This window comes from Malaclemys terrapin, chromosome 11 (assembly GCF_027887155.1).
Source record: "Malaclemys terrapin pileata isolate rMalTer1 chromosome 11, rMalTer1.hap1, whole genome shotgun sequence".
NCBI lineage: Eukaryota > Metazoa > Chordata > Testudines > Emydidae > Malaclemys > Malaclemys terrapin.
The window spans coordinates 8,084,823-8,112,243 of record NC_071515.1 but is presented as its reverse complement, the minus strand read 5'-3'; the positions used below and the strand labels follow the sequence as shown (position 1 = coordinate 8,112,243).

The window sequence follows — 27,421 nt, the reverse complement described above, 5'->3', positions numbered from 1 at the left end:
CTTTTATGGGGGATCCACCATATCATAGTTCAGAGTCTATGCTATTCTGAGGAACTTTAACAAAAATAATATCAACAAGCATCATGATTGGTTTGGTCTTAAAGTGATAAGATTTTTTGTTTTTACACCATTTGTGATAAAAGGTAACTTTATCCAGGTTATGGAACTATTTAATACATTTGTTTCTAGCAAAAATCTTGCGGAATTGCTTCTTTTTCAGAGCCAGTGAACTTTTTTGGTAGTACAAAGATGGGAGTTTTTAGTAAGTGATCCCACGTAGCAAAAATTCTATTTCATAACCTGTCTACTTTTGCCATGCATCAAATAAATGAAGTGGAATACAAAACATAACATCTGTTTCTTTCTCTGACTGTTTAACATAGGAGTCAGGTTCTAACCAAATATATTTGAGAAGTCTTTTCAGGAATTTGTTAGGCTGAATGAAGCTAATCAAGATAGCAAACCTTGTGTATTTCCAAGGTGACCTCTTTGTTTGACCTGAAAAATTTGTATATTATTTTAAGTACTTTCACTACATAGCTATTGCATTTGTAGATTTAACCTTTTTCTAACACCAGTGTTTCAAGAAAGCATAGGTATGTTTGTGAGAGTGGGCATGGAAAGTATTTCATATGAAGCCATGAATAAATAAATGCTCCATTACAATCAACAGTTAAAAGTTATGGTGTCTAATATCCTCTAGTCAAAACATAACACTGCTGAATCCTAAGCATTAATTTACCATCTTTACCCACTTTATAGATTGGATTTTTAAAATAAAACAATATCTAATAATAAATTAATGCACATAAACAGCACTCAAAATACGAACCGACAATTTTTCTGATCTTTGCTAAGTAACAGCTTTAGGCTTTAAAGTCTAAAGAATTGAATATGGAAGGAAGAAACGTTCTTCTGTCAGCAGGAGTAGTTTTAGCAACATCAGGGAAGATATGTACTCTTACTACAGTGCCTGAGTGAAGATATTTTTAATACTATTTCTTTTTGCACCACACGTTCAGTTTCTTAATTCCTCAAATTAAGGCAAATGCTTTCCTGAAATCCAATACCCTCTCAACTATACTGCTACCAAGCACTTTTAATCTCCTCCTCAAACAGTTCTTCTCTATTGTCAGAAAAATAACAGCTTCTCTCTGGATCATAACGATGTCTCTGATGTGATCTGAAAAGCAGTAGCGATAAAGACCCAGTACACTAGCAGGCAGGTATTTAGAGGTCATATGATATAAAGATATATAGTATGACTAAATGATCACTGAGGAAGGATACAACTGCCATGTGCGTTTGAAAAATGTGAATGGGTAGAAGGGAGCAGATTTGTTTGCTACGGTTTAAAGAGATTTAATCAGGAGAAATGGAATGAAATTATTCAAAAGGAGATTTAGGCTGATTACCAAACAAAAGTCTCTTGACAGTGAAATCTATTAGGTGTTATACAGCTTCTCACAGGAAATGGATAAAGTCCCACTGCTTACCTTCACAGGACAAAATACTCTACAGAACAATCCCGCCCAGGCAGAAGAATGAACTAAATGACCTGATAGTTTTCCTCAAATCTAGTTTATCAGATTTGATGATTGAACAGCACCATCTAGTTACAGATCTAGGAACGGTAACATGTACAGAAAAAAAATCCAATACAAGTTCAGTTTACACTGCTGGTAACTAATTACGCAGTATTGCAGAGCAGAATGTCACTCACTCGTCCCTTCCATTCTCTAAGCATTTGTATACAGGCAGAGTTCATTCCTGGCAATGGATATTAAATTAGCAGCCTTATTAGTTCAAGACGACCTATATACTTTGTATATAGGAACTTTTACTAAAATTTGTTGTTAATAATAGACTTTACTGTAAGAACAAGAGAGGGATAGTATTTATGTACATTTAGTATTGGGCTAGATCAGGGGTAGGCAATTATTTTTTGTCAAGGTCCAAATTTCTTGGTTAAGGCGTAGTCAAGGTCCAGACTCTAGAGAAACATTTTTCACACCACAAGTGCCCCTGTTCAACAAACTCATGCAAGCTGTGCATTAGTAATATACCCCATTGCTTATATTTTTAAATGCATTACATGAAAAATAAAATCAAACCGCTGTATAAATGAAACATAGTGGTCAAGCCTCTGGATGTTGTACAATAAAACAGTAAGCATTGGTTTTAGTATCAAGTGTACTTTTTTTTTTTGGTGCCATGTTTAAACACAAAGCCATTAAACGTCGAAAGCACCGGAGGCAGGACTACAGCTTTCAACAGTGTAAATGAGCCTATGAGCATTAAGTAATTTTTTAAAAAGGAAAATACAATTTTTTATAAGTGGAAATGATGATAGCTCAAATTAAGCAAATAAAGAATTAAGGAGAACCAGTCACTCATCAATTCACAGTACAATGTATTGGAGATTGCATTATGAGAGAATGAGAGGCTAAAAATTATTTAAAAAATAATAATGATAAGAAGTAAATAAAAAGATTTTGCAGTCTGTTCAAACTTGTCTTTTGGTCTAGATTTGGCCTGCGGTCCACCTTTTTACTATCCTGGTCTAGATAATACTTAGTCCTGCCTTGAGTGCAGGGAACTGGACTAGAAGACCTCTTGAGGTCCCTTCCGGTCCTACACTTCTATGCGCTTTGCAATGCGTTTTAAAGTAGAATAAAAGAGGAGTTTGACCACAGCAAAGTCTGCTGATAATGGGTTGCCATTTGGAAAAATTGAATGGGTTTTCTTGTTTGAGAAGGCATTCATTGCACTGTCTGACCTCACTTTTGCTCTGCCGCATTGTGGGACTCTCCTGCGGCCAAGGAAGGCTGGCTGGACACAGTCCCACGCATCAGTCATAAAGATGCTCCTTCCCTCTGAGGAACTGCACTCCTCCTTGGCAGTCCCAACATGGGGAAGAAAGAAAGTAAATCCTGATTCCTCTGCCCTATATCCATGAAGGGATTTAGGCACCTAAACTGCATGCCTCCCCCCATTCATTGTATAGGGAGAACATGGCCTAATGCAGGCATTGTGGATTTCAGTGATTTTTAGGTAACAGCAAGTTAGGCATTGCAACCCCTATGTCTATTTGTAGATCCAGGCCTTTCTGACAACATAATCTACTGCCTCCAGACAGCAAGGCAAACTGTGTTTATTTTTTAAGCACAGATATACCAATCTCAGGTCTTAACTATGGACAACCTGAAGATTACACTTCAAAGGGTTCAGGTTAACACTACCACTTTTGGCACAGAAACTAGAGACCACTATTGAGCCATAATAGCTCTCCATAAGGTCAGTTCTTCGGGTGTGTCTGTTTTTCAGTCATCTGGAGATATTTATACTCTCTAATGAATTTTGTTCCTGATCCACCAAGATGCCAGCAGCCAGCCTTATTGCATCAAATTAAAAAAGAGATATGTGACTAGAATGGGACTATAGTGTTCAAAAGCTTCCCAAGATACTTGCCCACAACAATGAATCAACCACAAAGTCATCAGACAGCCTTCATGACTCAAGGTATCTTTGAGACTAATATTAAAACTATAGCCATACACTTTGCCACTAAGTGTGAAATTATTAACTCTGATATGACAAAAGAAACCCAATGGCCAAGGTCCTCAAAACTGACTAGTGATTTTGGGTGCCCAACCTGAGATACCTTAATAAGGGCAAGATTTTCAGAAGGTGGGTGCTCAGCAAATTTCAAGTTGGGCACCCAATATTTGAGGCACACAAAATCCCAGGTCACTACTGAAGTTCTTGCCCAATGAAAATAGTTATGAATAAAGATTAAGGATAAACTGAAGTAAAAATAGGTTTGTGGACTTTCCAGGTGAGAATTGGGAGCTACAAGTGCCTACTTGTAAGCACATGAAAGTCTACCTGTCTAGGTTCTTATACTGGCACCTGCCAACATATATTTTAGTGACTCCCAAGGTCTTTCTCTAGCTCATCAAGTTGGCCCAGTAATTTACTAGCCTTCTCAATGGCTGGTTGATCAGGAAAATCAATCTAAAACGTTATCGTGCAGTCCGATGGGCATTTGCAACAAGACCTTGCCAAGGCTCAAACAGTAAAGGATTTTCAGTATAAAGACTAAAGACACACACTACATTAATTACACTTCAGTACTGGCTGCAATCAATATAGCTTTGGAGACATGAAGCAATATCAGAAAACCAACATCTGATTATACTTTATGAGGTTAATAGTATCCTAAGATCCTATTTTGGTTAGCAGCCCATGAAACTGTTGCTGAGCAACAGGATGCTGCTCTACAAATGCCCAAAGGACAACTAAGACTGGAATCAAAACATTACAGCTATGCAAACACACAGAGCACGCCTCATATAGTTCCCAACTGAAGCAGTATTACAAGTACAGCAGCTTGAAATTAATAAAACTCATTGACTTCTCTTGCTGCAAAGATGCTTTCTTGATTAATTCAATTATAGAGCTCTGACCAGAGTATGATTTGATAAGCAGCAAAATGAGAGATGTCACTATCTTCTGAGACTCACTTATTTTCCTCATTCCCTGTCCTGTCTTTTTTGCATTTTCCAGCTAACAATGAAAATAAAGGACATGAAAAAGGAGTACGGTAACAAATACAAAAACAGAATGAAAAAAGGGAGAAAGGCAAAGACTAATACGGAAAGCTTGACATAATCTGAGAAACACAAAGATGAATTTAAGAAATCAAGGATAATAACTAGATAAGTAAGGAAAAGAAAACTGCGAAGAAAAAAACAATGCACAGACGAAAGAGAGGTCACTACTGAAACATTTGTGAATGACAAGTCTTTGTAGCCCATTATCACATTACCTTCTCTGTAGACTTTGACTGTTGCGATGTCTCATAATCTCTCTTTGTTTCCAAGATTCTTTTTACAAGACCACCTGTTGAAGATCAATGTTCTTTTAGTGCTGGTTACTGACACTAAAACACTGTTGTAAATAATCTGAAAACGAATCTAAAACCTGGTCACTTAATTCTGTTCAATGAAAACTGATTTTAGACCAGCTCTAACTGTATACTAGTACATTACTCTATCCCATCTCTATACGATGTCATGATTGTGTAGTGACAAGTACATTACACAGCACAACCAGAGAGGAGATGGGGGAGAGGAAAGAAATCAAGTCAGGTCATAGAATCATAATAGAGGCCTACTGGGCTTCGTTCATCTTCCTGAGGCACATACCAAGATGAGTCTTTTGCTCCTCTGCGTTGAACTGCCAAAGAGGGAACATCTAAACTCTTAAATTGAACCCATTCTCCTGGTGGTCAAAGCAAGGATAAAGGCTTTATGGGAGGAGCCACATCCAAATCTGCGTGGCTGGAGGGTAATGGATAGGAGAAGGATAAATGGGAACAGCCCAAAGGACACCATCCCCAAACGAATTACTTTTATCAAACAAACTACCTCATGTTATAACAGTGTATTTCCAAGACTACTATTCTAGCCTTTGAACTGTTGACCTAAAGGCAACCTGAACCAGCCAAAGTAGGTGATAGTTAAAGTAAACCTTCCTTTTGCAAAAATATCAAAGAGAAAAGGTGGTTTTAATTTTAATTTTTTCAAATTTATTTAAATCAACACAAAACTACGTGAAAGTATAGCTCACTAAAGGTGTAGAGCCACACTCTTGAGTTATATGTTATCATAACAATCTCTTACATTTATATAGCACTTTTCATTCAGAAAAATCCGCCAAATGCTGTACAGACTACATACATGGATCATCTAATCTCTATGCCCTTCCTTTACAAAGTGCAAAATTTACATATGGACATTTAGGAAAACACCTTTCTCAAATAAGCCAGATCCAGTAAAATTACAATGGAGTCTAGGTTTTGAGAAACTAAATGAATGAGAACAACAAGGAGTCTGGTGGCACCTTAAAGACTAACAGATTTATTTGGGCATAAGCTTTCGTGAGTAAAAACCTCACTTCTTCGGATGCCTATGCATCCGAAGAAGTGAGGTTTTTACTCACGAAAGCTTATGCCCAAATAAATCTGTTAGTCTTTAAGGTGCCACCAGACTCCTTGTTGTTTTTGTAGATTCAGACTAACATGGCTACCCCCTGATAAATGAATGAGATTTGGGATAAAGAATAAGCGTAATGATGTTTAGAACCAACTTGCTTGTGCAGCTTTATTTGTACACTTTTTCAAAGTTTACTCTAAATCGGTCAGTCATGCAGAGGTATACACTCTGCTGACTAAAGTAACATGCCACAAGAACGTTTAAATTATTTAGTGACAAAACGGGTCTCCTGAACTCAGCCTAAAGAGACAACCATCTGAACTGGATACTGAATTGGATACTTTATTCATACTGACAGAATTATAGATTATATTTCCATGGTGCACTGCCCAACAGGCTTTTTATAGCTATAAAGATCAGAATTTGCAGGATTCTGTTTTTTTCTGCAACTTTTAATGTTATCGTTAGTACCTAAAGCAACACAAGGTATTACCTGCCTTCCTATACAGGTGTGTATTGTAGAAGAGGAAACAGCACTCAGGTATTGTTAGGTAAGAGACATTTAATTTATTCTCTTTTAAAATAGAGTTATACATCTAGAAATGTAGTCTGTTATGACTCAGCAATCAAACAGTTGAAAGGGTTTTTTCCCCTTCAAAAGCACTTTATTTCATTTTTAGCACAACAATGCAGTAATATTGGAGGTTTTCTGCACTGTTTTCTATACTTTCATTCAGGTACAGTGTCATTCCGAAATTCTCATTTAAATGACACTATGTAATGACAACTCATTTTTCCTGTTAACTGAAGTGGTCACACACAGACCATGCTGGGCTACTGAATATGAAGTCTGAAACTAACTCCCTGCAGATTGCTGGGCTAGCCCAGAATCAGTTCTCAAATGATTTTTCTCATCTTTTCTCACACTTCTAATATAACATTCTTATGGCTGTGAGAAACAACAACACTACTTGATACCTAGATAGTATGTTATGTTTTCAAAGCGCTATGCAAACATTAGCTAGTTTTAGCCCTGATTCAGCTAAGCACTTAAGCATGTGAAATCAATGAGACCTAAGCATGTGCATACATTTAAATATGGATAACATTTTCAAAAGCATTTAAGTGACTTAGACGCCTAAGTACCAGCAGGAGTTAGGCCTGGTCTATAGCAGAAAATTAGGTTGGCATAACTATGTCACTCGGGTGTGAAAAATCCACCCCCCTGAGTGGTTTAGTTAAGCCGATCTAAAGGCATATCTACACTACCAACTATTTTAGATTGGCTTACAGTTACCGCAGCAATTACTGCAGTGGTTCATGTCCACACTGTCCTCCTTCTGTTGGTGGTGTGCTTCCTCACCAGGAACACTTAAGGAGGCCTGAGAGCCCAGGATCTCAGCTCTGCGTAGCTCCCTGCTGGGAGCCCATCTGCTCCAACCCCCCCCTCCACCCAGGCTCTTGGCTCCCCGCTTGGAGCTCCTCGCCTAAAGCCTGGGTGGCTGCCAGGTTCCCTGCGGGGAGCTGAGAGCCCAGTGTGTCAGGGGAAGCGAGCTGGGAACCTTGGTGTCGCGGGGCTCCTGGCAGAGAGTAGGGAGTCAGCGCAGCAGCTGGCCTGGGGGACAGGAGCCTGGGGGACAGCCAGGCTCTAGCTGGTGCCACCCACCCACCCTTGGGTAATAGCTCAAGCTGTGAGCAGTTTTCTCGTCAGTTTCACAGCTCCACCATGGAGCCATGAAATTGACAAGAATGACAGCCAACAGCCAATGTAAGTAACTCACAGTGTCCACGCGGATGCTGCATCGCCCTAACTACATCGACATAAGCCCTACGCCTCTTGTGGAGGTGGAGTTATTATGTAGGTGTAGCAGGGCACTTAGATCAGCGGGAACAAGGCTGTAGTATGGACACTGAAATAAATAGGTCGACATAAGCTGCCTTATGTTGACCTAATTCCATAGTGTAGACCAGGCCTAAGTCCCCATGTAGACATTGCTAGGTCAACCTAGCTACCGCCTCTGAGGGAGGTGGATTACCTCTGCTGTGCAGTCCCTCCTGTCGGAGTAGGTAGTCTCTACACTGAAGAATTACAACAGTGCAGCTATGCTACTGTAGCGTTTTAAGTGTGGACAAGCCCTTAAGTGCTTTGCTGAACTGGAGCTTTTGTAAACTAGGCAATCCTCATTCCAATCCCAAAGCCTGTCTATATAGAGATATTTGTACGGGGGTAGCTACACTGATGCAAAACTCCAATGTAGATGCACTGTCTCAATGTAAAATGGGAATTTACCCCTTGGTGGCTTACCGCAATCACAAAACCACAGTCCCTGATAGGCAGAGACAGAAGTTAAGTGACTCACTCAAGGCCACAAAATGGATCAGTGGTAGAGCTCAGATTAGAACACATATCTAGATCATTGTTTTTCAGGAGACACTTCTCAAAAGTTAAGTTTCTATTCAGCATTATTATAATTTAAAAGGAAAACAGGCTTAGTTCCTGATAACATGTGCTGCTTATTATATCAGTGTGACCTGACAGTTCCAACCACACTCAAAAGAAAGTCTACATGGGCTGTATAATAATACCAGACTTAGCTCCTTCTTGGGCTTTGCTTTACTGGTAACTCAGTCACAACTGCAAAACAAAACTAATTAAGCCTAGCTGCCTGGTGGATTGATTTAAATCACCAATTTTAATCAGGATTTAAATAATCAAAATAGGAAACCATGATTTAAATCTTCGATTATAATACTGTTTTGCATTTGTACTTTTTAGTTATCTTCCTAAAGAGAAAGGTTGATTCTCATTGGTTGGTAACCATTAAAACATGTTGATTTGCAACTAAATATAGCCATTCTCCTAACTTTGGTGCTTATTTTGCTAACCAGGAGCATATACTATATTATACACATTTATTTAAGCAATTATATAGTTTAACTTATATGTATTTAGATTCTTAAGTTTTATATTTTATGTTAGAAAATGGTGAATGTGAATGATGCATTTCTTATTTGCTAGATGAATAATATTTTTTTTTTTTTTTTTTTTTTTTACTTGCAATGCGTGTCAATCTCTATTTGGATGGAAATTCAAATTCAATTAAAATGTACAAAAACGGCATTTTATTTATTAAATGAAATTACTTTAAACGTGCTGATATGTAAGAAAAAATGTTTATCAAAGATGTTTTGCATTTAAAACTAATTTAATAAACAAAGGGAAGTATTATCTGTAATTAATGAAGAGAACAAATTGTTTCTGGTCACCATGTCCTTCAAGATTTTAGAACTAGTAGATCTTATCCTCACATCCGTAGTTTTTATTCATAGATTAGGGAAGGAAAACAAACTTCCCTGCTTTTTCAACTCATAACCAGTTTCTCAACTATGAATGAATTAGTCATTGAATTGAACCAGCTGAATAAACTGAAATGAAGAAAATATTCTTTCTGTACCTGAGGCTATTGCTGTAAAAAGCTGGTTGAGCACATCAACAAACTTTGGTTCAAGATGTTTAGTCAGTGATTTCTGCCAGTTCTTTAAAACTTGGCAGCAAACACATACTGATACCAAAGTTCAGTTTCACTTTGATCTGATAATATGCTGGTTCTCCATGGACTTTACCAGCTGTACCTACCATAATAAGTTAGCAGAATTTACTCAGCAGGGTTCTAAACTCTTGCTAACAGGATGCATTAACAGATCTGTATCCCTACCTGGATTGTAGATCCTGCTACCCTGTTACAATAAGAACAGATTGCTTTTGCTCTATAGCTTGTTTCTGTATTTTTGTTTTTTAAAGTTATTGCATAAATTAGAAGTTCATACCCTCAAGATGCAAGATCAAAACATGATCAAGAAATGTTATTCCCATTATCTATTTAAGATTCTTTTACATCCTGTGTAGAGTATGAATCACAGAAGAACAGAGAAGAGCCAGAGAAACTTACCATGCTTCTCATCACCATCCAGCTCCACTATTGGCTCCTACATAAGAAAAAGTAAAAGCTTTTAGTTATAAGGAAGCTTATATCGCTGTGATCTAAAGCATGCATGCATCCCAGCTAAGAAATTGCTCAAATAAAAAAAAATTGGACAGCATTAAGGGAACTCTGAACACACATTTGAGCAAAAATGCTGGGGTTTTGTTATATTAACAGACCGTTTCCATTTCTGGCATTTCAGGTAGCTGTGGTGCTGCCTCCACTACAAACTGATCATCTTCATCATCAGAATTCTGTTTGTCTATGATCACATTTGAGACGGCTTTACCGCTGCCATTCCTGAAAGAAAGACAATGGAAATTTAAACCATACAGAAATGTTGATCAAATGTTGTCCATAACTGAAGAGAGCACACACCTCTCTCTCTAATACAGCAGAACCTCAGAGTTACAAACCCCTTGGGAATGGAGGTTGTTCACAACTCTGAAATGTTCGTGACTCTGAACAAAACATTAGGGTTGTTGAAAAACACTGATTTTAACCATCTGAATTTAAATGAAGCAAGCACAGGACCAGTTTCCTTGGCTAGTCAATTTTTTTTTTTTTTTTTTGTAAACTTTCCCTTTTTTTTTTTTTTTTTAAGTAGTTTACAATTAGCACAGTACTGTACTGTATTGGCTTTTTTCCGTCTCTGCTGCTGCCTGATTGCGTACTTCCGGTTCCAAATGAGGTGGGTGGCTGACTGGTCAGTTTGTAACTCTAGTGTTTGTAATTCTGAGGGTCTACTGTTCTACTTCCTAATCTAATTTATGCCATTTTCAATTGTAGCCCAACTTTAATTTGCAGTCTATAAGTATCTCCACAGGGAACAAATATTTAATACCAGGCTCTTTAATCTAGTAGAGAAAGATCCAATAGCTGGAAGCTGAAGCTAGATAAATATAGACTGGCAGTATTAAGGTGAAAATTCTTACTGGTGAGAGTAATTAACCACTGGAACAATTGACCAAGAGTTGTGGTGGATTCTCCATCGCTGGCAATTTTTAAATCAGGACTGTCTGTTTTTCTAAAAGATATGCTCTAAGAATGTTTTGGGAAGTTCCATGGCCTGTTTTATGCAGTGTTGCGGTAGCCGTTTTGGTCCAAGGATATCAGAGAGACAAGGTGGGTGAAGTAATATATTTTATTGGACCAACTTCTGTTGGTGAGAGAGAGACATGCTTTCCAATTTACAGAGAGCTCTTCCTCAGGTTTGGGAAACTTACTCAGAGCCTTGGAATAGATGAATCTATGAAGACAGAGGTACTGGCCAGGCATTCAGGTTCTTCGTCGAGTGGTTAAAGACATTCGTTTCAGGTGTGCGCATGCACAGCTCACCGAAGTTAGAGAATTTTGCCTAGCAGTAACTGTAGGGGCGGCACTTATGCCCTTTTTGTCAGTGCCCCTCCCATGATTATGCAGCAACACCCTCCCCTTAGTTCCTTCCTACCGCCAGCAGCTAGCACTTGGTGTGACCTTACCTCACTCTTGCCTTCACTGTTTTTGGTGATCTTTTTTGCATGTACAGTAAAACCTGCCTTAGCAACCACCTGTCACAAGCGACTACTTGCAGAGACCACGGAATGTTTTTCCCCCCTATAATTTAACTGTGAAGAAAATGTGAAGAGCGACGACCTGTCATCTGCAACCAGCGACCATATTTTCTTACTCCTATCTATAAAAACCAAACCTGTAGAAGAAACCAATCTTCCTTACTTCCAGCAGCTGCTGCTCTCCGGTGTGCAAACCTTTGTAGAGAGACCACCTCTTACAAGAGACACTTTTGCTAACTCTCACGAGTAGTCACTCTTAGCAGGTTTTACTGTAGTTAGTAGTAGTACTTTTAGTTTGTAGTAGTTAGATAGATAGTTTTTCCCAGTGGGATGCTCTCCCGTAGTTTAAACATTGTCCTTTTTGTGGGGTAGCCATCCCCAACAGCAACACTCACACTTATGTGCCTCAGAGAAGGGGACATGAAGGAAAGGCGCTTCACCTGTAACTCCTTTAAGAGAGAACTCAGGTGGCTAGAGACTTCAGATTAAAGCAGCAGCTTCTTGAGCGGGCCATGAGGCTTGCCTCAGTAACAGGAACAATCAAGGAGTGTCTGGCTCCTAAAAAAGCACCTGACTTCTTGACTGAGCACAGATTCCTTGCCCAGAAAGAAGAGGGAATGCTCTCCTTCATCAGGTCCCCCAAGAAAAAGAACCCAGAAAATGAACTGGGGGCATTCCAGACTACAAGGAGATTCATCTTCTCTGTGTAGGGAAAGTACAACTAGTACCATGAGTCTGCGGGTATGTGGGCTAGAGCTCGGCTGTCGACCCTCTCAACAGTTCCATTGCAGAACCAGGGGTACTCCATACTGTCGACTCTGGTACTGCCTTGGGGACATCTGAGGAATCCAGTACCAAGGAACATTGTCTGTTTCCACACCAATTGTATACCAGGCAACAGATTTGTTGTGCCTGCCTGTCCTGACTTGCTGCTTATTCAGGAACAATTGACTGCAGTAGTGTTATCTGTGGTGTCCTCAGTTCCATCTGAACCGGGGCAGAATTATTGTTATTTACAGCAATGTCCTCCACCCTGCAGTTTACCTACGATCTAGAGGTGCAGCCGTCTTCCTCATTGGCACTGAGGGGATCACCAATGGGGACAGAATCTTTTATACAGACATTGATTATAATGTAGTCTGCATCTGGCAGGACTGAGACCAGCTTCAATGCCTGCTCCAGGGCCAAATATGAGTGTGAGGCTGGTACCAGTGGTCAGAAGCCATTGACTATTCCTCCTGTACTAATGACAATGTCAGGTTGGAACACAGATGATGCAGGGCATTTGATGGCCCCATCAGGAGCAGCTCCCCTGCTACCATCAGATTATCTGGAAGGGTCCTCAAAGTGGAGTTTGGAGGCATCTCACCCTGCTTCCTTCTATCGCTTTCGATCTTGAAGGTCATCAAGACAATGGGAATCATGGTCAGTACTGGGATTGGCAACATTACCACCACAGAGACAAGTGCCCCTGGCTTAGTTCCTACTGGCCTCCGATGCCATATCCTTATCTGCAATGGCCTCCATGGAATCTCTTGGAAATCCCCCAGTTGGCTAAGTCCCAGCCATCTGCTCATTCTAGAGCACGATCACCTGTACCGTTGGTAGCGTCCCTCCAGGAACCACCAGTTCTGCAGCCACTGGCTGAGGAAGTTCCAGCTACACTGGAGCTTCCTGAATCTGACTGTTGGATGCTATCCCGCAAGGAATTCTGTTTGTCCCACCTCCACCTTACTCCTTATCACCAGATGATGTAATGGTACCAGAGTCCTCATCTTCAGTACTGGAGGATTTCAGGTCATTATAGTATCTGCTCAGAAGCATAGCATTGGCCTTAAGTATTCATGCCAAGTTTGTTCAGAAAAACACCCATAAACTGCTGGATATCCTCCAGCCATGGCTCCTGCGAGAGAAGCACTCTCTATAAACAAAGTGATATTACAGCCTGCTAAATTGCATAAAATATCCTGGCTTTGTTAACGCTCACAACAAAACTCACTAATATATGTGCCTATGCAGGGTTTTGAATGTTTTTTCCCTCATCCAGCTCCAAATACCCGTGTTGTGATGGCAGCAAATGAGTGAGACAGACAGGGGAGATACATGTCTATGCCTAAAGAAAGACAACAGAAAAGGTTAGATTTGATGAGGAGGGAGATCTATTGGACTTCATTCTTGCAAACTGCATATTGCCAACCAGCAAGCTCTGTGGCCAAGGTATGGTTTTTGTGAACTGGGACACTATGTCCAAAGTTGAGGATAAATTACCAGAATCCTCCAGACAGAGTTCAAAGCCTTTGTTACAGAAGGCCCGTTAGTGGCCAAGACATCCTTACAGTTAGTTTCTGGATCTAATTTTAGCCAAACCACCCATCCTCTCCTGTCTGAATGTACAATCTATTTGACTTAAGTTTTGAGAGCATGGCTCCAGTTGTGATCATCATATCCCAGTCTCATTTATTCAGGAACAGGTTCTACAGGAGATGGGATTGGGTTATGCCATTAAGATCCTATCCTCCTACTCTGTACCTTTTCAGGGAGCCCTCTCACGAGTCATTGCTTTCGTGGCAGGTACAAACCCTGTGTGCTCTGGGGGGCTATAGAGCAGGTTCCTCATCATCTTTGCAGAAAAGGATTTTAGTCCCTGTATTTCTTGACCTCCAAGTCCAAAGGAGGAATGAGACCGATCTTTGATATCTTTGGTCACAACAAATTCATCTAGTACATTTTTCCCATGCCAGTGGTTCCAGACAATTCAGCATCTTCATTGGGATCACCAATCGCATTCTTCACATATTATCCGGGTAAGCCTGAGGTTACTGGACCATACAGCAGCCTACAAGTACACGTTGCAACATGCAAGACTGCACCTTAGATTAACTTCAGCTACCACTGAAGAGGACTATCACCCGAGTTGCTAGCCACTGGACACTACTGTCTGAGTGCCGCTGGAGATATGCGACTCATTACAATGGTAGACAGAATACAACATGTGTCAGGAAATCCCTTTTGCCCACCCTCCACTAACCAGAAAAAACGGTTACTCACCTTTGTAACTGTTGTTCTTCGAGATGCGTTGTTCATATCCATTCCAATTAGGTGTGCGCACGCTGCGTGCACGATCATCGGAGAATTTTCTACCCTAGCAACACCCGGTGGGTCGGCTGTGGAGCCCCCTGGAGTGGCGCCTTCATGGCACTGGATATATACCCCAGCCGACCCAGCGCCCCCTCAGTTCCTTCTTGCCGGCTACTCCGACAGTGGGGAAGGGGGGCGGTTTGGAATGGATATGAGCAACACATCTCGAAGAACAACAGTTACAAAGGTGAGTAACCGTTTTTTCTTCTTCGAGTGCTTGCTCATATCAATTCCAATTAGGTGACTACCAAGCCTTACCTAGGTGGTGGGGTCAGAGTGAGACATCGCTGAGTGCAGAACCGCTGATCCAAATGCAGCATCGTCTCTGGACTGCTGTACAAGCGAATAGTGAGCGGCAAAGGTGTGGACCAATGACCAAACCGCCGCTCTACAAATGTCCTGGATCGGGACGTGAGCCAGGAAGGCAGTTGAGGAGGCTTGGGCCCTCGTGGAGTGGGCGGTGAGGCGCGGCTTCGGGGCACCGGCCAGTTCGTAGTAAACACGAATGCAGGACATGATCCAAGAGCAGAGACGTTGCGAGGAGACCGGTAAGCCTTTCATCTGGTCGGCCACTGCAACGAAGAGTTGCGTCGTCTTCCTAAATGGCTTTGTACGCTCAATATAGAAAGCAAGGGCCCTGCATACGTCCAAGGAGTGCATACGCTGGTCTTGACGCGTGGCGTGCGGCTCAGGATGGAAGACCGGGAGAAATATATCCTGGTTCACATGAAAAGCTGATACCACCGTGGGAAGAAAGGCAGGGTGGGGGCGAAGCTGCACCTTGTCTTTATGGAAGACTGTATATGGAAGATCAGACGTGAGTGCCCTGATTTCAGAAACACGCCTTGCTGAAGTGATGGCTACAAGGAAGGCTGTCTTCCAAGATAGGTAAAGGAGTGAGCAGGTAGCCAATGGCTCGAACAGGGGCCCCATGAGCTTGGAGAGAACCAGGTTAAGATCCCACGCCGGAACCGGTTGACGTTGCTGTGGGTATAGACGGTCTAAGCCCTTGAGGAATCTGATGACCATCGGGTTAGAGAAGACCGAGGAAGCGTGTTCTCCTGGGTGGAACGCCGATATAGCAGCTAGGTGAACCCTGACCAAAGATATCGCCAAGCCCTGCTGTTTTAGGGATAGGAGATATTCAAGTATAAGCGGAATTGATGCCTGCAAGGGGGATGTGGCCTGCTGCTCACACCAACAGGAGAAACGCTTCCACTTGGCCAAGTAAGTGATCCATGTAGAGGGTTTCCTACTTCCCAGCAGAATCTGTTGCACGGGATGTGAGCATCGTAGCTCTGTCCGATTCAGCCATGGAGCATTCATGCTGTAAGGTGGAGCGATCGTAGGTCGGGGTGACAGAGTCGGCCGTGGTCCTGAGAGATCAAGTTCTGGCACAACGGAAGCGTGATTGGAGTCTGTACCGATAGCTCCAGAAGCATGGTGTACCAGTGCTATCTTGGCCAAGCTGGAGCGACTAGAATCATACGTGCCTTGTCTCTGCGTAGCTTGAGCAGTACCCTGTGGACCAGTGGAAATGGGGGGAAAGCGTAGAACAGCTGGTCTTTCCATGACAGCAGGAAAGCGTCCGACAGGAAGCCCGGAGATCGCCCTTGGAGGGAGCAGAACACGTGGCACTTTCTGTTGGTGCGTGAGGCGAACAGGTCGACCTGGGGAAATCCCCACCTCTGGAAGATGGAATGGATGATATCCGGGCGAATCGACCACTGGTGCGTCTGGAAGGATCTGCTGAGACGGTCCGCTAGAGCGTTCTGGACTCCAGCGAGGAACGATGCCATGAGATGTATCAAGTGGGCAATGCAGAAGGAACTGAGGGGGCGCTGGGTCGGCTGGGGTATATATCCAGCGCCATGAAGGCGCCACTCCAGGGGGCTCCACAGCCGACCCACCGGGTGTTGCTAGGGTAGAAAATTCTCCGACGATCGTGCACGCAGCGCGCGCACACCTAATTGGAATCGATATGAGCAAGCACTTGAAGAAGAACAGTATTTGCCAATGCCTCCACAATAGGTTGAGGAACACATCTAGGAATCAAGTATCAGAGGGGTAGCCGTGTTAGTCTGGATCTGTAAAAAGCAACAAAGAGTCCTGTGGCACCTTATACACTAACAGATGTATTGGAGCATAAGCTTTCGTGGGTGAGTATTCACCCACGAAAGCTTATGCTCCAATACATCTGTTAGTGTATAAGGTGCCACAGAACTCTCTGTTGCTTTTTACATCTAGGAGTGTTACAAGTTCATGGTTTGTGGTAAGAACAGGAACCTTCCTGTTATATCAACATGCTGGAACTTCAAGCAACATACAATGCCTGTTGGGCTTTTCGGAACCACTTCCTGGGGGCAGCGATTCATATTCTCACAGACAATACCACTGCAATGATGAGCAAGCAGGTGGGAGCCAGCTCCATCCAGCTTTATCAAGAGGCAATAAAGTTCTGACAGTGCTGCATCAAGGACGGTATTATACCCACAGCAGCTTACTTGCCACGCTCTCAGAACCAGCTAGCCAAGTAGCTCAACAGGGCTTTCTCAGACAACCACGAGTTGTCCCTAAAGAACAGTGTGCTGAGGTCCATTCAGTTGACCTATTTGTGACAAAAGGACAACAGGAAATGTCAGTTCTGTTTCCAAGCAGGACTTGGCCTGGGATCCCTTACCAAAATGTTACAAGTGAATTGTAGAAGGGACCCGATGTATGCCTTTCCTCCTATCCCTCAGATTTATCCTCAAGCTCAAACTGGAACATACCAAACTGATTCTGATCACACCAACATGGCCAAAGCAATGTTGGTTTTCTGACCACTCTATCCCTCGAACTCACAAGTCTCTACCCTCTTCTTCGCAACCTGCTGACTCATCATAGATAGGTAGACTGCTGACTGCCAGATGAACAACTCACTGCATGGATGCTGCAGGGCTAAATGAGAAGGGGCAATTCCTGGAAGCAGTTAGGGAAATTCTGCTTAGTAGTAGAAAACTAGTTACAAGGCTAAATTGAAACAATTTTTGATTTGGGCAACATCCAAGCAAATTCAGCCCACATCAGCTTGGATTCAGGATATTTTTTGATTATTTGCTGCATTTGACATCTTCGTGTCTAGCTTTTAGCTCCCTGAATGCTCATTTGGCTGTGATCTCAGTTTTTCACCCTCCCATCCAAGGAAAGTCGGTATTCTCAAACCCCATGATAGTGAGGTTTTTTTTTTTTTAAGGGTACTATTCTCCTTTTTCTACCAGTGAAGGAAATCGTGCCATTGTGGGACCTTAACAGGGGGCTGGCGGTGCTAAAGGGCCTGCAGTTCGAGCCGATAGCAAGATGTTTACTGGCTCTCTTCTCACATCCACAAGATGAGTGAACAAGATACAAGCCTTAATGGCAGATCCTTGTACACTCAATTCTTCAAGAACAAGGTGGCTTTAAGACCACATCTAAAATTTTGTCCAAAGTGGTATCTCCATTTCACTTTAAACAGGTTATTTACTTACCTATATTTTTTTCCAAACGACATTCAAGTGCGGATGAACAACATCTATATCCCTTAAATGTCAGGTGGTGCTTAGCATTCTATTTAGAAGGGAGGGATAGCTCAGTGTTTTGAGCATTGGCCTGCTAAACCCAGGGTTGTGAGCTCAATCCTTGAGGGGGGCCACTTAGGGATCTGGGGCAAAAATCTGTCTGGGGATTGGTCTTGCTTTGAGCAGGGGGTTGGACTACATGACCTCCTGAGGTCCCTTCCAACCCTGATATTCCATGAAATCTATGAAAGGACTAAACAGTTTTATACATCATCTCAACTACTGAGCAGATGAAAGGACAACTGGTCTCCATTCAGACCATTTCCAAGTGGATAACTGCTCGTATTACCTAAACTCATGAAGTCGCTCATATGACATCCCTTCAGTCATTATGGGCTCATTCAATGAGAGATCAAGTGACATCAATTGGATTCCTTAGCGATATTTCAATACTGGATATCTGCAGGCCAGTGACATGGTCTTCTGTGCATACTTTTGCTAAACATCATGCTATCACTACGGCGTCGAGATTGGATGAAAACTTTGGGACAACAGTTCTGCAGTCACTGTTTAAATAGACTCTGAACCCTCACCTGCTGCTCAAACTGCTTGAGAGTCACCTGAATGGAATACATGTCTGCAACCACTTGAAGAAGAAAAGACTGTTACTTACCAGTATCGTAACTTTTGTTCTTCGAGATGAGAGTGCATACATATATTCCACGGCCCACCATCTGATCCCTCAGCACTGGAGTCTCCAGCCTGGGGTTTCAGTGCAAAGAAACGGAAGGGGGGTTGGGACGGCACTGCCATATAGTCATGGGAGGGATGTGAAGGAAAAGGCATGAATGCCACTTCTACAGGTAGTGCTAGGCGCACACACACCTGAGTGGAATACATGTCTGCACTCACATCTTAAAGAACAACAGTTATCATACATATCTTTTATTTGGCCACAGAAATAATTTTTTTTTCTTTTAACCACCAACTTGCTTTTCTGGATTAGAGGAAGTTAGCATTTATCAGATGCTTATCATTTTGGTAATTAGGAATAGTTTCAAAAGGCACTTTCAGCATTCTGGGGCCATGGTCTATTCACTGCATACATGACAAGTATTTTAGATTAGCATTATAAGATTTATTGTTCCAGAGTTTGCAACAGTTTTTCTATCTGCTTTTCAAAGCTTCTGATACCACAGATCAGTTTCACTTTGTACTGGTTCTGCAGAAACAATAAGACCAGCATACCAAATCTTAAAATTTTCTAAGCTGAGGCCATGTACAGTGTGTATATTTTAGTATCGTTTTTACGGGTGAGTGTCACATGGCATACCACAAAATGATGCATTGGGATAACTAGGAATGTTTATTCTGCATATCACTCACACACACACACTCACTTCCCTTCCCTTACCTCTCTGGAAGTAAAACCTCTGCACTTTCTTGTCGTTTTATCCGGGGGGGAGCTGGCCTTGCACTATTGGGACGTGGTGGTCTTCTACAATAAACAAAAGATTTTTCACTTATAGCTGCAAAACTAACTACTAATACATGTCCATGGAAGTTACTAGTTTATAGTAGGGCTGTCGCTTAATCACAGTTAACTCGCGCAATTAACGCGAAAATATTAATCGTAATTAAAAAATTAATCAGGATTAATCGCAGTTTTAATCGCACTGTTAAACAATAGAATACCAATTGAAATTTATTAAATATTTTGGATGTTTTTCTACATTTACATATATATTGTATTGTGTTGTAATTGAAATCAAAGTGTACATTTTTTTCATTACAAATATTTGCATTGTAAAAATAATAAAATAGTATTTTTTTCAGTTCACCTCATTCAAGTACTGTAATGAAATCTTTGTCGTGAAAGTGCAACTTACAAATGTAGATTTTTTTGTTACATAACTGCACTCAAAAACAAAACAATGTAAAACTTAAGAGCCTACAAGTCCACTCAGTCCTACTTGTTCAGCCAATAGCGAAGACAAACAAGTTTGTTTACATTTACAGGAGATGATGATGCATTCTTCTTATTTACAATGTCACCAGAATGTGAGAACAGGCATTTGCATGGCACTTTTGTAGCTGGCATTGCAGGGTATTTACATGACAGATATACTAAACCAGAGGTAGGCAACCTAGGGCACGCGTGCCGAAGGCAGCACGCAAGCTGATTTTCAGTGGCACTCTCACTGCCTGGGTCCTGGCCACTGGTCTGGGGGGGCTCAGCATTTTAATTTAATTTTAAATGAAGCTTCTTAAACATTTTAAAAACCTTATTTACTTTACATACAACAATAGTTTAGTTATCTAAAACAGCCTTATAGAAAGAGACCTTCTAAAAACATTAAAATGTATTACTGTCACGCAAAACCTTAAATCAGAGTGAATAAATGAAGACTCGGCACACCACTTCTGAAATGTTGCTGACCCCTGTACTAAACACTGACACATCCCCTTCATGCTTAGGCCACAATTCCAGAGTGTCCAACATGCTTCCATGCTGCTGTGACTGAACTCTTGTGACTGAACTCTTTGGAGGGAGAATTGTATGCCTCCTGCTCTGTTTTACCTGTGTTCTGCCATATATTTCATGTTATAGCAGTCTTGGATGATGACTCACCACATGTTGTTCGTTTTAAGAACACTTTCACTGCAGATTTGACAAAACACAAAGAAGGTACCAATGTGAGATTTCTAAAGATAGCTACAACACTTGACACAAGGTTTAAGAATCTGAAGTGCCTTCCAAAATCTGAGAGGGACGAGGTGTGGAACATGCTTTCAGAAATCTTAAAAGAGCAACACTCTGATGCAGAAACTACAGAACCTGAACTATCAAAAAAGAAAAAATCAACCTTCTGCTGGTGGCATCTGACTAAGATGATGAAAATGAACATGTGTTGGTCCGCACTGCTTTGAATTGTTATTGAGCAGAACCCATCATCAGTATGGTGGCTGAAGCATGAAGGGACATATGAATCTTCAGTACATCCAGTACGTAAATATCTTGCGACGCCAGCTACAACAGTGCCACGAGAATGCCTATTCTCACTTTCAGGTGACATTGTAAACAAGCGGGCAGCATTATCTCCTGCAAACGTAACCAAACTCGTTTGTCTGAGCGATTGGCTGAACAAGAAGCAGGACTGAGTGGACTTGAATCCAGGTGTTTTTTGTACATATGTGACAGGGTTGGGTCTCACCACCTGGCGCCTCCTACTGGTTGTCTCAGGAATTAGCTCTGTCCAGTGGAGCGCCCCCTCCCGGTGGTGTCCTGTCCGTTGTCTCACCCTCAGTTGGCGTGTAGACCCGCTTCGCTCTCCAGTTTGCAGCGTCCTCTTCCACTACCCTCTGGCAGTACCCCTTAGTTCATCCACACCGCCTTCCGGGGGTGGGGGGGTTAAACAGGAGTCTTTGCACTGGCCTCAGCGGCCTGCCATAACCCCCAAGTCTAGCCCCTCTTACGTCAGGGGGCAGTTGCAGCCTGACTCGGCCACTGCTACGGCCTGGTGCAGCACAAGGGGGAAAGGGGGGGGACCCAGGCCTGCCCGCTACTCCGGGTCCCAACCCAGGGACCCTCTAATGGCAGCCTCTCGGCCCTCCTTCTCTCCCCTTGCCTTTAGCCTTCCCTGGGTCACTTCCCCTCTAACCCCATTGCACCCTCTAGGCCCTTCTACTCAGGGCCAGCAGTCTGGCAGGTATCAGGCTGAAGCTCCACTCTGCTTCCCTGAGCCTGCCCAGCACTGCGCTGTCTTGGGTGCTGGTCTCCTGCTCAGGAGACAGACCTTCCTCTCTGAAGGTCTGGGACAGACTCACATTCTTCTCTCAGAGCAGCCTTTTTATAGGGCTGAGCCTGGCCCTGATTGGCTGTCTCCAATCCGGGCCCTGATTGGCTCCCAATAAGCCCTTCTCTTATTGGCTGCCGGGCTGCACAGGCGCACTGGCCTGCTGCAGCCCCTTCTAGCATGGGGGTGGGGCAGACACCTCACCACAACATAATTCTACATTTGTAAGTTCAACTTTCATAATAAAGAGATTACACTACAGTACTTATATTAGGTGAATTGAAAAATACTATTTCTTTTGTTTTTAACAGTGCAAATACTTGTAATCAAAAATAAATATAAAGTGAGCACTGTACACTTTGTATTCTGTGTTGTAATTGAAATCAATATATAAGAAAATGTAAAAAACATCCAAAAATATTTAAATAAATGGTATTCTATTATTGTTTAACAGTGTGATTACCTGCAATTAATTTTTTTAATCGCTCGACAGCCCTAGTTTATAGGAAAACACAAACTGAACTATACAAATCTTAAGTGTTGTGCCTATAGAACAACTTCTCTCCTGGTATCACAACAATAGTAAGTATTGTGATCAGACTATGAAGCAACGTATAGAATGCGTTCCATAAATCAATACACAGTGATCCTTTGCACAGTAACCTTTTGCATCTAAAGACAATCCAAATCTTTTGCACCAGCTGAATGTCTGGCGCATCCTGTCAATAATATAGCTATGATCTGCTGCTCTATGTTTAGCTTGACTGTGAACTGCAGCAGCTGCATCAAATTCAGCATTAACAATAGAAATCTTACTGTAAAAGGGAAAGTTTGGTTTTGGCTCTAACTACAAGAAAAGAGTTACTAACTTGTTCCACAATTGTTTTTCTTCAAGATGTGTTGCGCATGTCCATTCCATTCTTGGTGTGTGCATGCCCCAAGCACAGCTGTCGGAAATTTTTCCCTCAGTGGTACATCAGCTCAGTGGTTTGAGCATTGGCTGCTAAACCCAGGGTTGGGAGTTTAATCCCTGAGAGGGCCATTTAGGGATCTGGGGCAAGAATCTGTCTGGGGATGGGTCCTGCTTTGAGCAGGGTGTTGGACTAGATGACCTCCTGAGGTCCCTTCCAACCCTGATATTCTATGATCAGGGCAGTTCAAGGGCCCTCTGCTGCTGCGTGCCACTGCATGTAGGTATAAAGGTCAGAGCCGCCCTGATCCTTCTCAGTTCCTTCTTGCCAGAAAATCTCCGATGGAGAGGAGTAGAAGGACAGGTCATAGAATGGACATATGCAACACATCTTGAACAACAACAGTTATGGAACTGGTAAGTAACCCTTTTTCCTTCTTAGAGTGACTGCGCAAGTGCATTCCAGTCTCGGTGGCTCATAAGCCATGAAAACAGATTGTGGGATCAGAGCCTATCTGAACAACAACTGAAGGGCAAGCTTCGTCTCAATTGCTGAGTGATGGCATAATGGGAAATACACATGTGCAACGAAGACCAAGATGCTGCCTACAAATGTCTAAGATAGCCAGGAAAGTCGCAGAAACCTCTTGCAATCTTGTCAAATCCTTGGGTTTATCAGCCACTCTGCTTGGCGGATAATATTAGCCAAACTGTAGCACAAGAAAATACACAAGGCTATCCAAGATGATATTCTCTAAGAAAAAACTGGGAGTCCCTTCATTCTCGCTGAGATCACCACAAAGAGCTGGGAATAGAGACAGAACTGTTTGGACCTGTCAAGGGAGAATGCTAATGCAATCCAGACACTCAAAGCATGGAGCCTTTTCCCCATCTTTATTCATGTGTGGTCTGGGGGAAAAAAAACGAAGGTATGTAAATCGCTTGGTTGATACAGAAGCTAGATACTGTGGTTGAGACAAACTTTGGATGAGAATGCAGGTACATTTCATCTTTAAAGAAAACAGTATAAGGAGGGCCAGACATCAGGAAGGGCCTGCAGCTCACCTCCCCTCCTACCTAGCAGAAGTCACGGCCACCAAAAAATGCTACTTTCATTGAAATATGCAGTAAAAAAAGCAGGTAGCTAAAGGCTCAAAACGACAATTTAAAGTTTAGATCCCATTAGGGAACAGGATCTTGTTCCTGAGGATACATCTTTCCAAGTCTTTCAAACATCTTCTTGACATTCTATTAGAAAAAAGACAGAGCAACTATCCACCTGAGGGAGTAAGGCCAAGATAGCTGCTAAGTAGACTTTGATGGAACTAACAGAACAAACCTTGCTGTTTCAAAGACTGGTTTGGCATCCTCGATTGCACCACCAAAATGGTTGCTTAGCAACCCCAGGGCACTTAGATGGACCAGGAAATGCTGAAGCAGCAGCAAGAGCCAGTTTGGGTCTATAACTCCTATTCATTTTCCTCTATATACCCTGACAAGGTGTAGAAGTGGAGTAGCTGTGGTACAGCTGAGGACAAAAGTGCTTCCTAGTCTTCAGAGTCATCTTAGACTCCTTTAAGCTGTGAAGTTCATCATCAGTCTGAGATGAAAAGAGGGACGGACCTTCAAATAGCAGGTCCTGCAGAGTCTGCTGAACCTTCTGGGGCAACTCCAAAGACTGTAGACATGAGCATCTGGGTATGGTGATGGCAAAGGCAACGGTCCTAGAACCTGAATCAGCCATGTCCAAACCAGCCTGAAGTGACGTTCTTGCCATTCATTTTCCTTCATCAAACCTGAGGCTAGGAATAGCAGAGGAGTTCGGAGTCAGGGCCAGGACAGGGTCGATAACAAGGGTCAGAGTCTGAATCAGGAGGCAAAGTCCATATCAAGCCAAGTTTTAAGCCAGGAATTCAAGACCAAGAAGCAGAAATGGTCGTGGCAGCTAGAGAAGATCCATGCTGTTGCCTGGATACTTCCTGGAACTATCCTTGGGTTTATATAGGGCAGGGAGCCAATTGGGAGGCATGGGGCTGCCGTCTGTCAAACCTTTGAGACGGAACTTCCCACGGTCTATGTCCACGGTGGGTCATGGGAAGTGGAACGCAAGTTAGTTGCAGCTGCTGCTGGGTGGTAGCCGGGAGATGTCAGCTGCCCGGTAGATCTACAGGCCCAGGTTCTAGATGCATGAGGCCTTACAACTTGTCCTTAAATTTTAGAATGGCGTCCCAGATATTAAAGTCATATCACCCTAATAAAGCCTTCTGGTTAGTGAGTCTAAGCTTCAGAGTGGTAGCCATGTTAGTCTGTATGAGCAAAAAGAACAAGGAGTACTTGTGGCACCTTGGAGACTAACAAATTTATTTCGTGGGCTAAGACCCACTTCATCAGATGCATGCAGTGGAAAATACAGTAGGAAGATGTATATATATATATATATATACACACATATATATACACACATATATATACACACACACACACACACACACACACACACACCAACTCTAACAAGACTAATTAATTAAGGTGGACTATTATCAGCAGGAGAAAAAAAAACTTTTGTAGTGATAATCAGGATGGCCCATTTCAAACAGCTGACCAGAAGGTGTGAGTAACAGTAGGGGAAAAATTAGCAAGGGGAAATAGTTTTTAGTTTGTATAATGACCCATCCACTCCCAGTTTTTATTCCAATTTAATAGTGTCCAGTTTGCAAATTAATTCCAGTTCTGCAGTTTCTCGTTGGAGTCTGTTTTTGAAGTTTTCTCATTGAAGAATTGCAACTTTTAGATCAGTTATCGAGTGTCCAGGGAGACTGAAGTGTTCTCCAACTGGGTTTTGAATGTTATAATTCTTGACGTCTGATTTGTGTCCATTTATTCTTTTGTGTAGAGACTGTCTGGTTTGGCCAATGTACATGGCAGAGGGGCATTGCTGGCACATGATGGCATATCACCCTGCCATAGAGTAATTTCTTCTACTGAACAAATCCAGCTTTTTAGCACCCCTTGATTTAGGGGTAGATGTCAGTTGCCCCTGGAGCTCCCACTCAACATAAGCTGATACTAGTGACCCCAGAGGGGGATGGGAATAAAAATGCTCAAAACCTGGGCGGGTTCATAATATTTATGCTCCACTCATTTGGATGTGAGAGGAGTGAGGAGGAAGTTTGCCAGAGACACTTGCTAGGTTCTAAAATTGCCTCATTAAATTGTCAGTGCCACTCGAGATGGCACAGCAGAGGCCAGGATATCAATGAAACGGGGAGAAGATTTCCTGACCTCTTCTACTTGAACCACTTTTTTTAAGAGCTTCTGGTGGACCCTCTAGTCATCAGAAGGGGGCAAAGGCACTCCTGAGGAAACTGCCTCACCTGGTGAGGAGAAAGATGAACCCAGCACAAGCTGAGGCTGTGTCTCCTCTGTTCATCGTCCTGCCAAATGTTCATGAACACCTTCTTCCTGCTTGGTATTGGACCCAATAAAGGGCTTGATGAGCTGACTCATCATGTTTAGCTGAGGAAACTGAACTTGGGAAGGGTGATCTGGAAACAGGGGGAACCCCCAAGGGCAATTGAAAGGGCGCTGGACCCCAAAGTCTTGAAGGCCACATGTCCATGCCAGCACCACTCACAGGGTCTTGCAAGTGTACCCAGGGTGGTAAGGTCGGAGGGGGCGGGGGGCGAACAGCAAGACACACACTGCAGCTGGGGAACATAAGAGCAAAGATCTGAGTCAGAAAAAGAGTCACCTTCTCCTGATCAAGGAGGGGCCAATCCAGTCACTGCCAGGGACTGGTGCCAAGAGTCCAGGGAAGAGTGAAGGATAAGAGCTCCAAGACTCAGGAGATTGACTCGGTGCTAGGAACTGCACTGAGGAGCTGGCACCACGCAGTACCATATAAGCAATCTGCATCACTGATAAAACAGCACTGATAAGCTCAGCAAGTCCACTGCAGCTTAAGACATCTTTGGAGTAGATGTACTGGGATAGTCTTTGACTGATGTGCAAGAGATGTAGACAGTGTTGGAACTGATGAAGATGCTTCTTCAGGCCCCAGACTTGGCAGTCCCTGCCAGAGACAACGGTGCTGATTTAGCAGATGAGTGGAGGAGTGCTTCAGTTTTGATTGCACTCTACACTGTCCCCTTTCTTGGCTGACTTAGGGACCGGGGATCTGCATCTCCCAGCAGTGTCCTTGGAAGCCTTCTGCTTCTTCCTGGGCACCGGCAAGGGAGAGCAGTGCCAGGACTCAGTCAGCATCGGAGACATACTTCTTCAGATGCTGAAGTGCTCGGTACCATCTCCAATCGAGATGGCTCTGAAGGTAGTCTCAGAACCATCTCTATCAAAAGAAACTACAGTCTGGTCTCTAGCTCTTTCTTGGTTCTATGATTCTAAGCACGTATTTAAGTGCTTTCCTGAATTGGTGCTCCAGCCAGCTAATGTGTGTGCTATGAATTAACCTAAATATATTTAAATGCGATCCATCAAGCCCCCAC

The 27,421-nt window shown here is 42.7% G+C and overlaps 1 protein-coding gene across 4 annotated transcripts in view; it reads right to left on the bottom strand.

Annotated features, from left to right (window-relative positions):
• TRAF3IP1 (TRAF3 interacting protein 1) overlaps window positions 1-27,421 on the bottom strand; it is a 119,904-nt gene that overhangs the window by 30,639 nt on the left and 61,844 nt on the right. For 3 of the 4 annotated variants that reach the window (XM_054044076.1, XM_054044073.1, XM_054044074.1), the window contains 4 exons: window positions 19,627-19,710; window positions 10,162-10,282; window positions 9,950-9,986; window positions 4,832-4,905 (listed from right to left, as the gene is read on the bottom strand). In XM_054044076.1, coding sequence (XP_053900051.1) covers window positions 4,832-4,905; window positions 9,950-9,986; window positions 10,162-10,282; window positions 19,627-19,710 — 316 coding nt within the window. The remainder of the gene's footprint in view (window positions 1-4,831; window positions 4,906-9,949; window positions 9,987-10,161; window positions 10,283-19,626; window positions 19,711-27,421) is intronic. The other variant, XM_054044075.1, reaches the window with a different exon arrangement.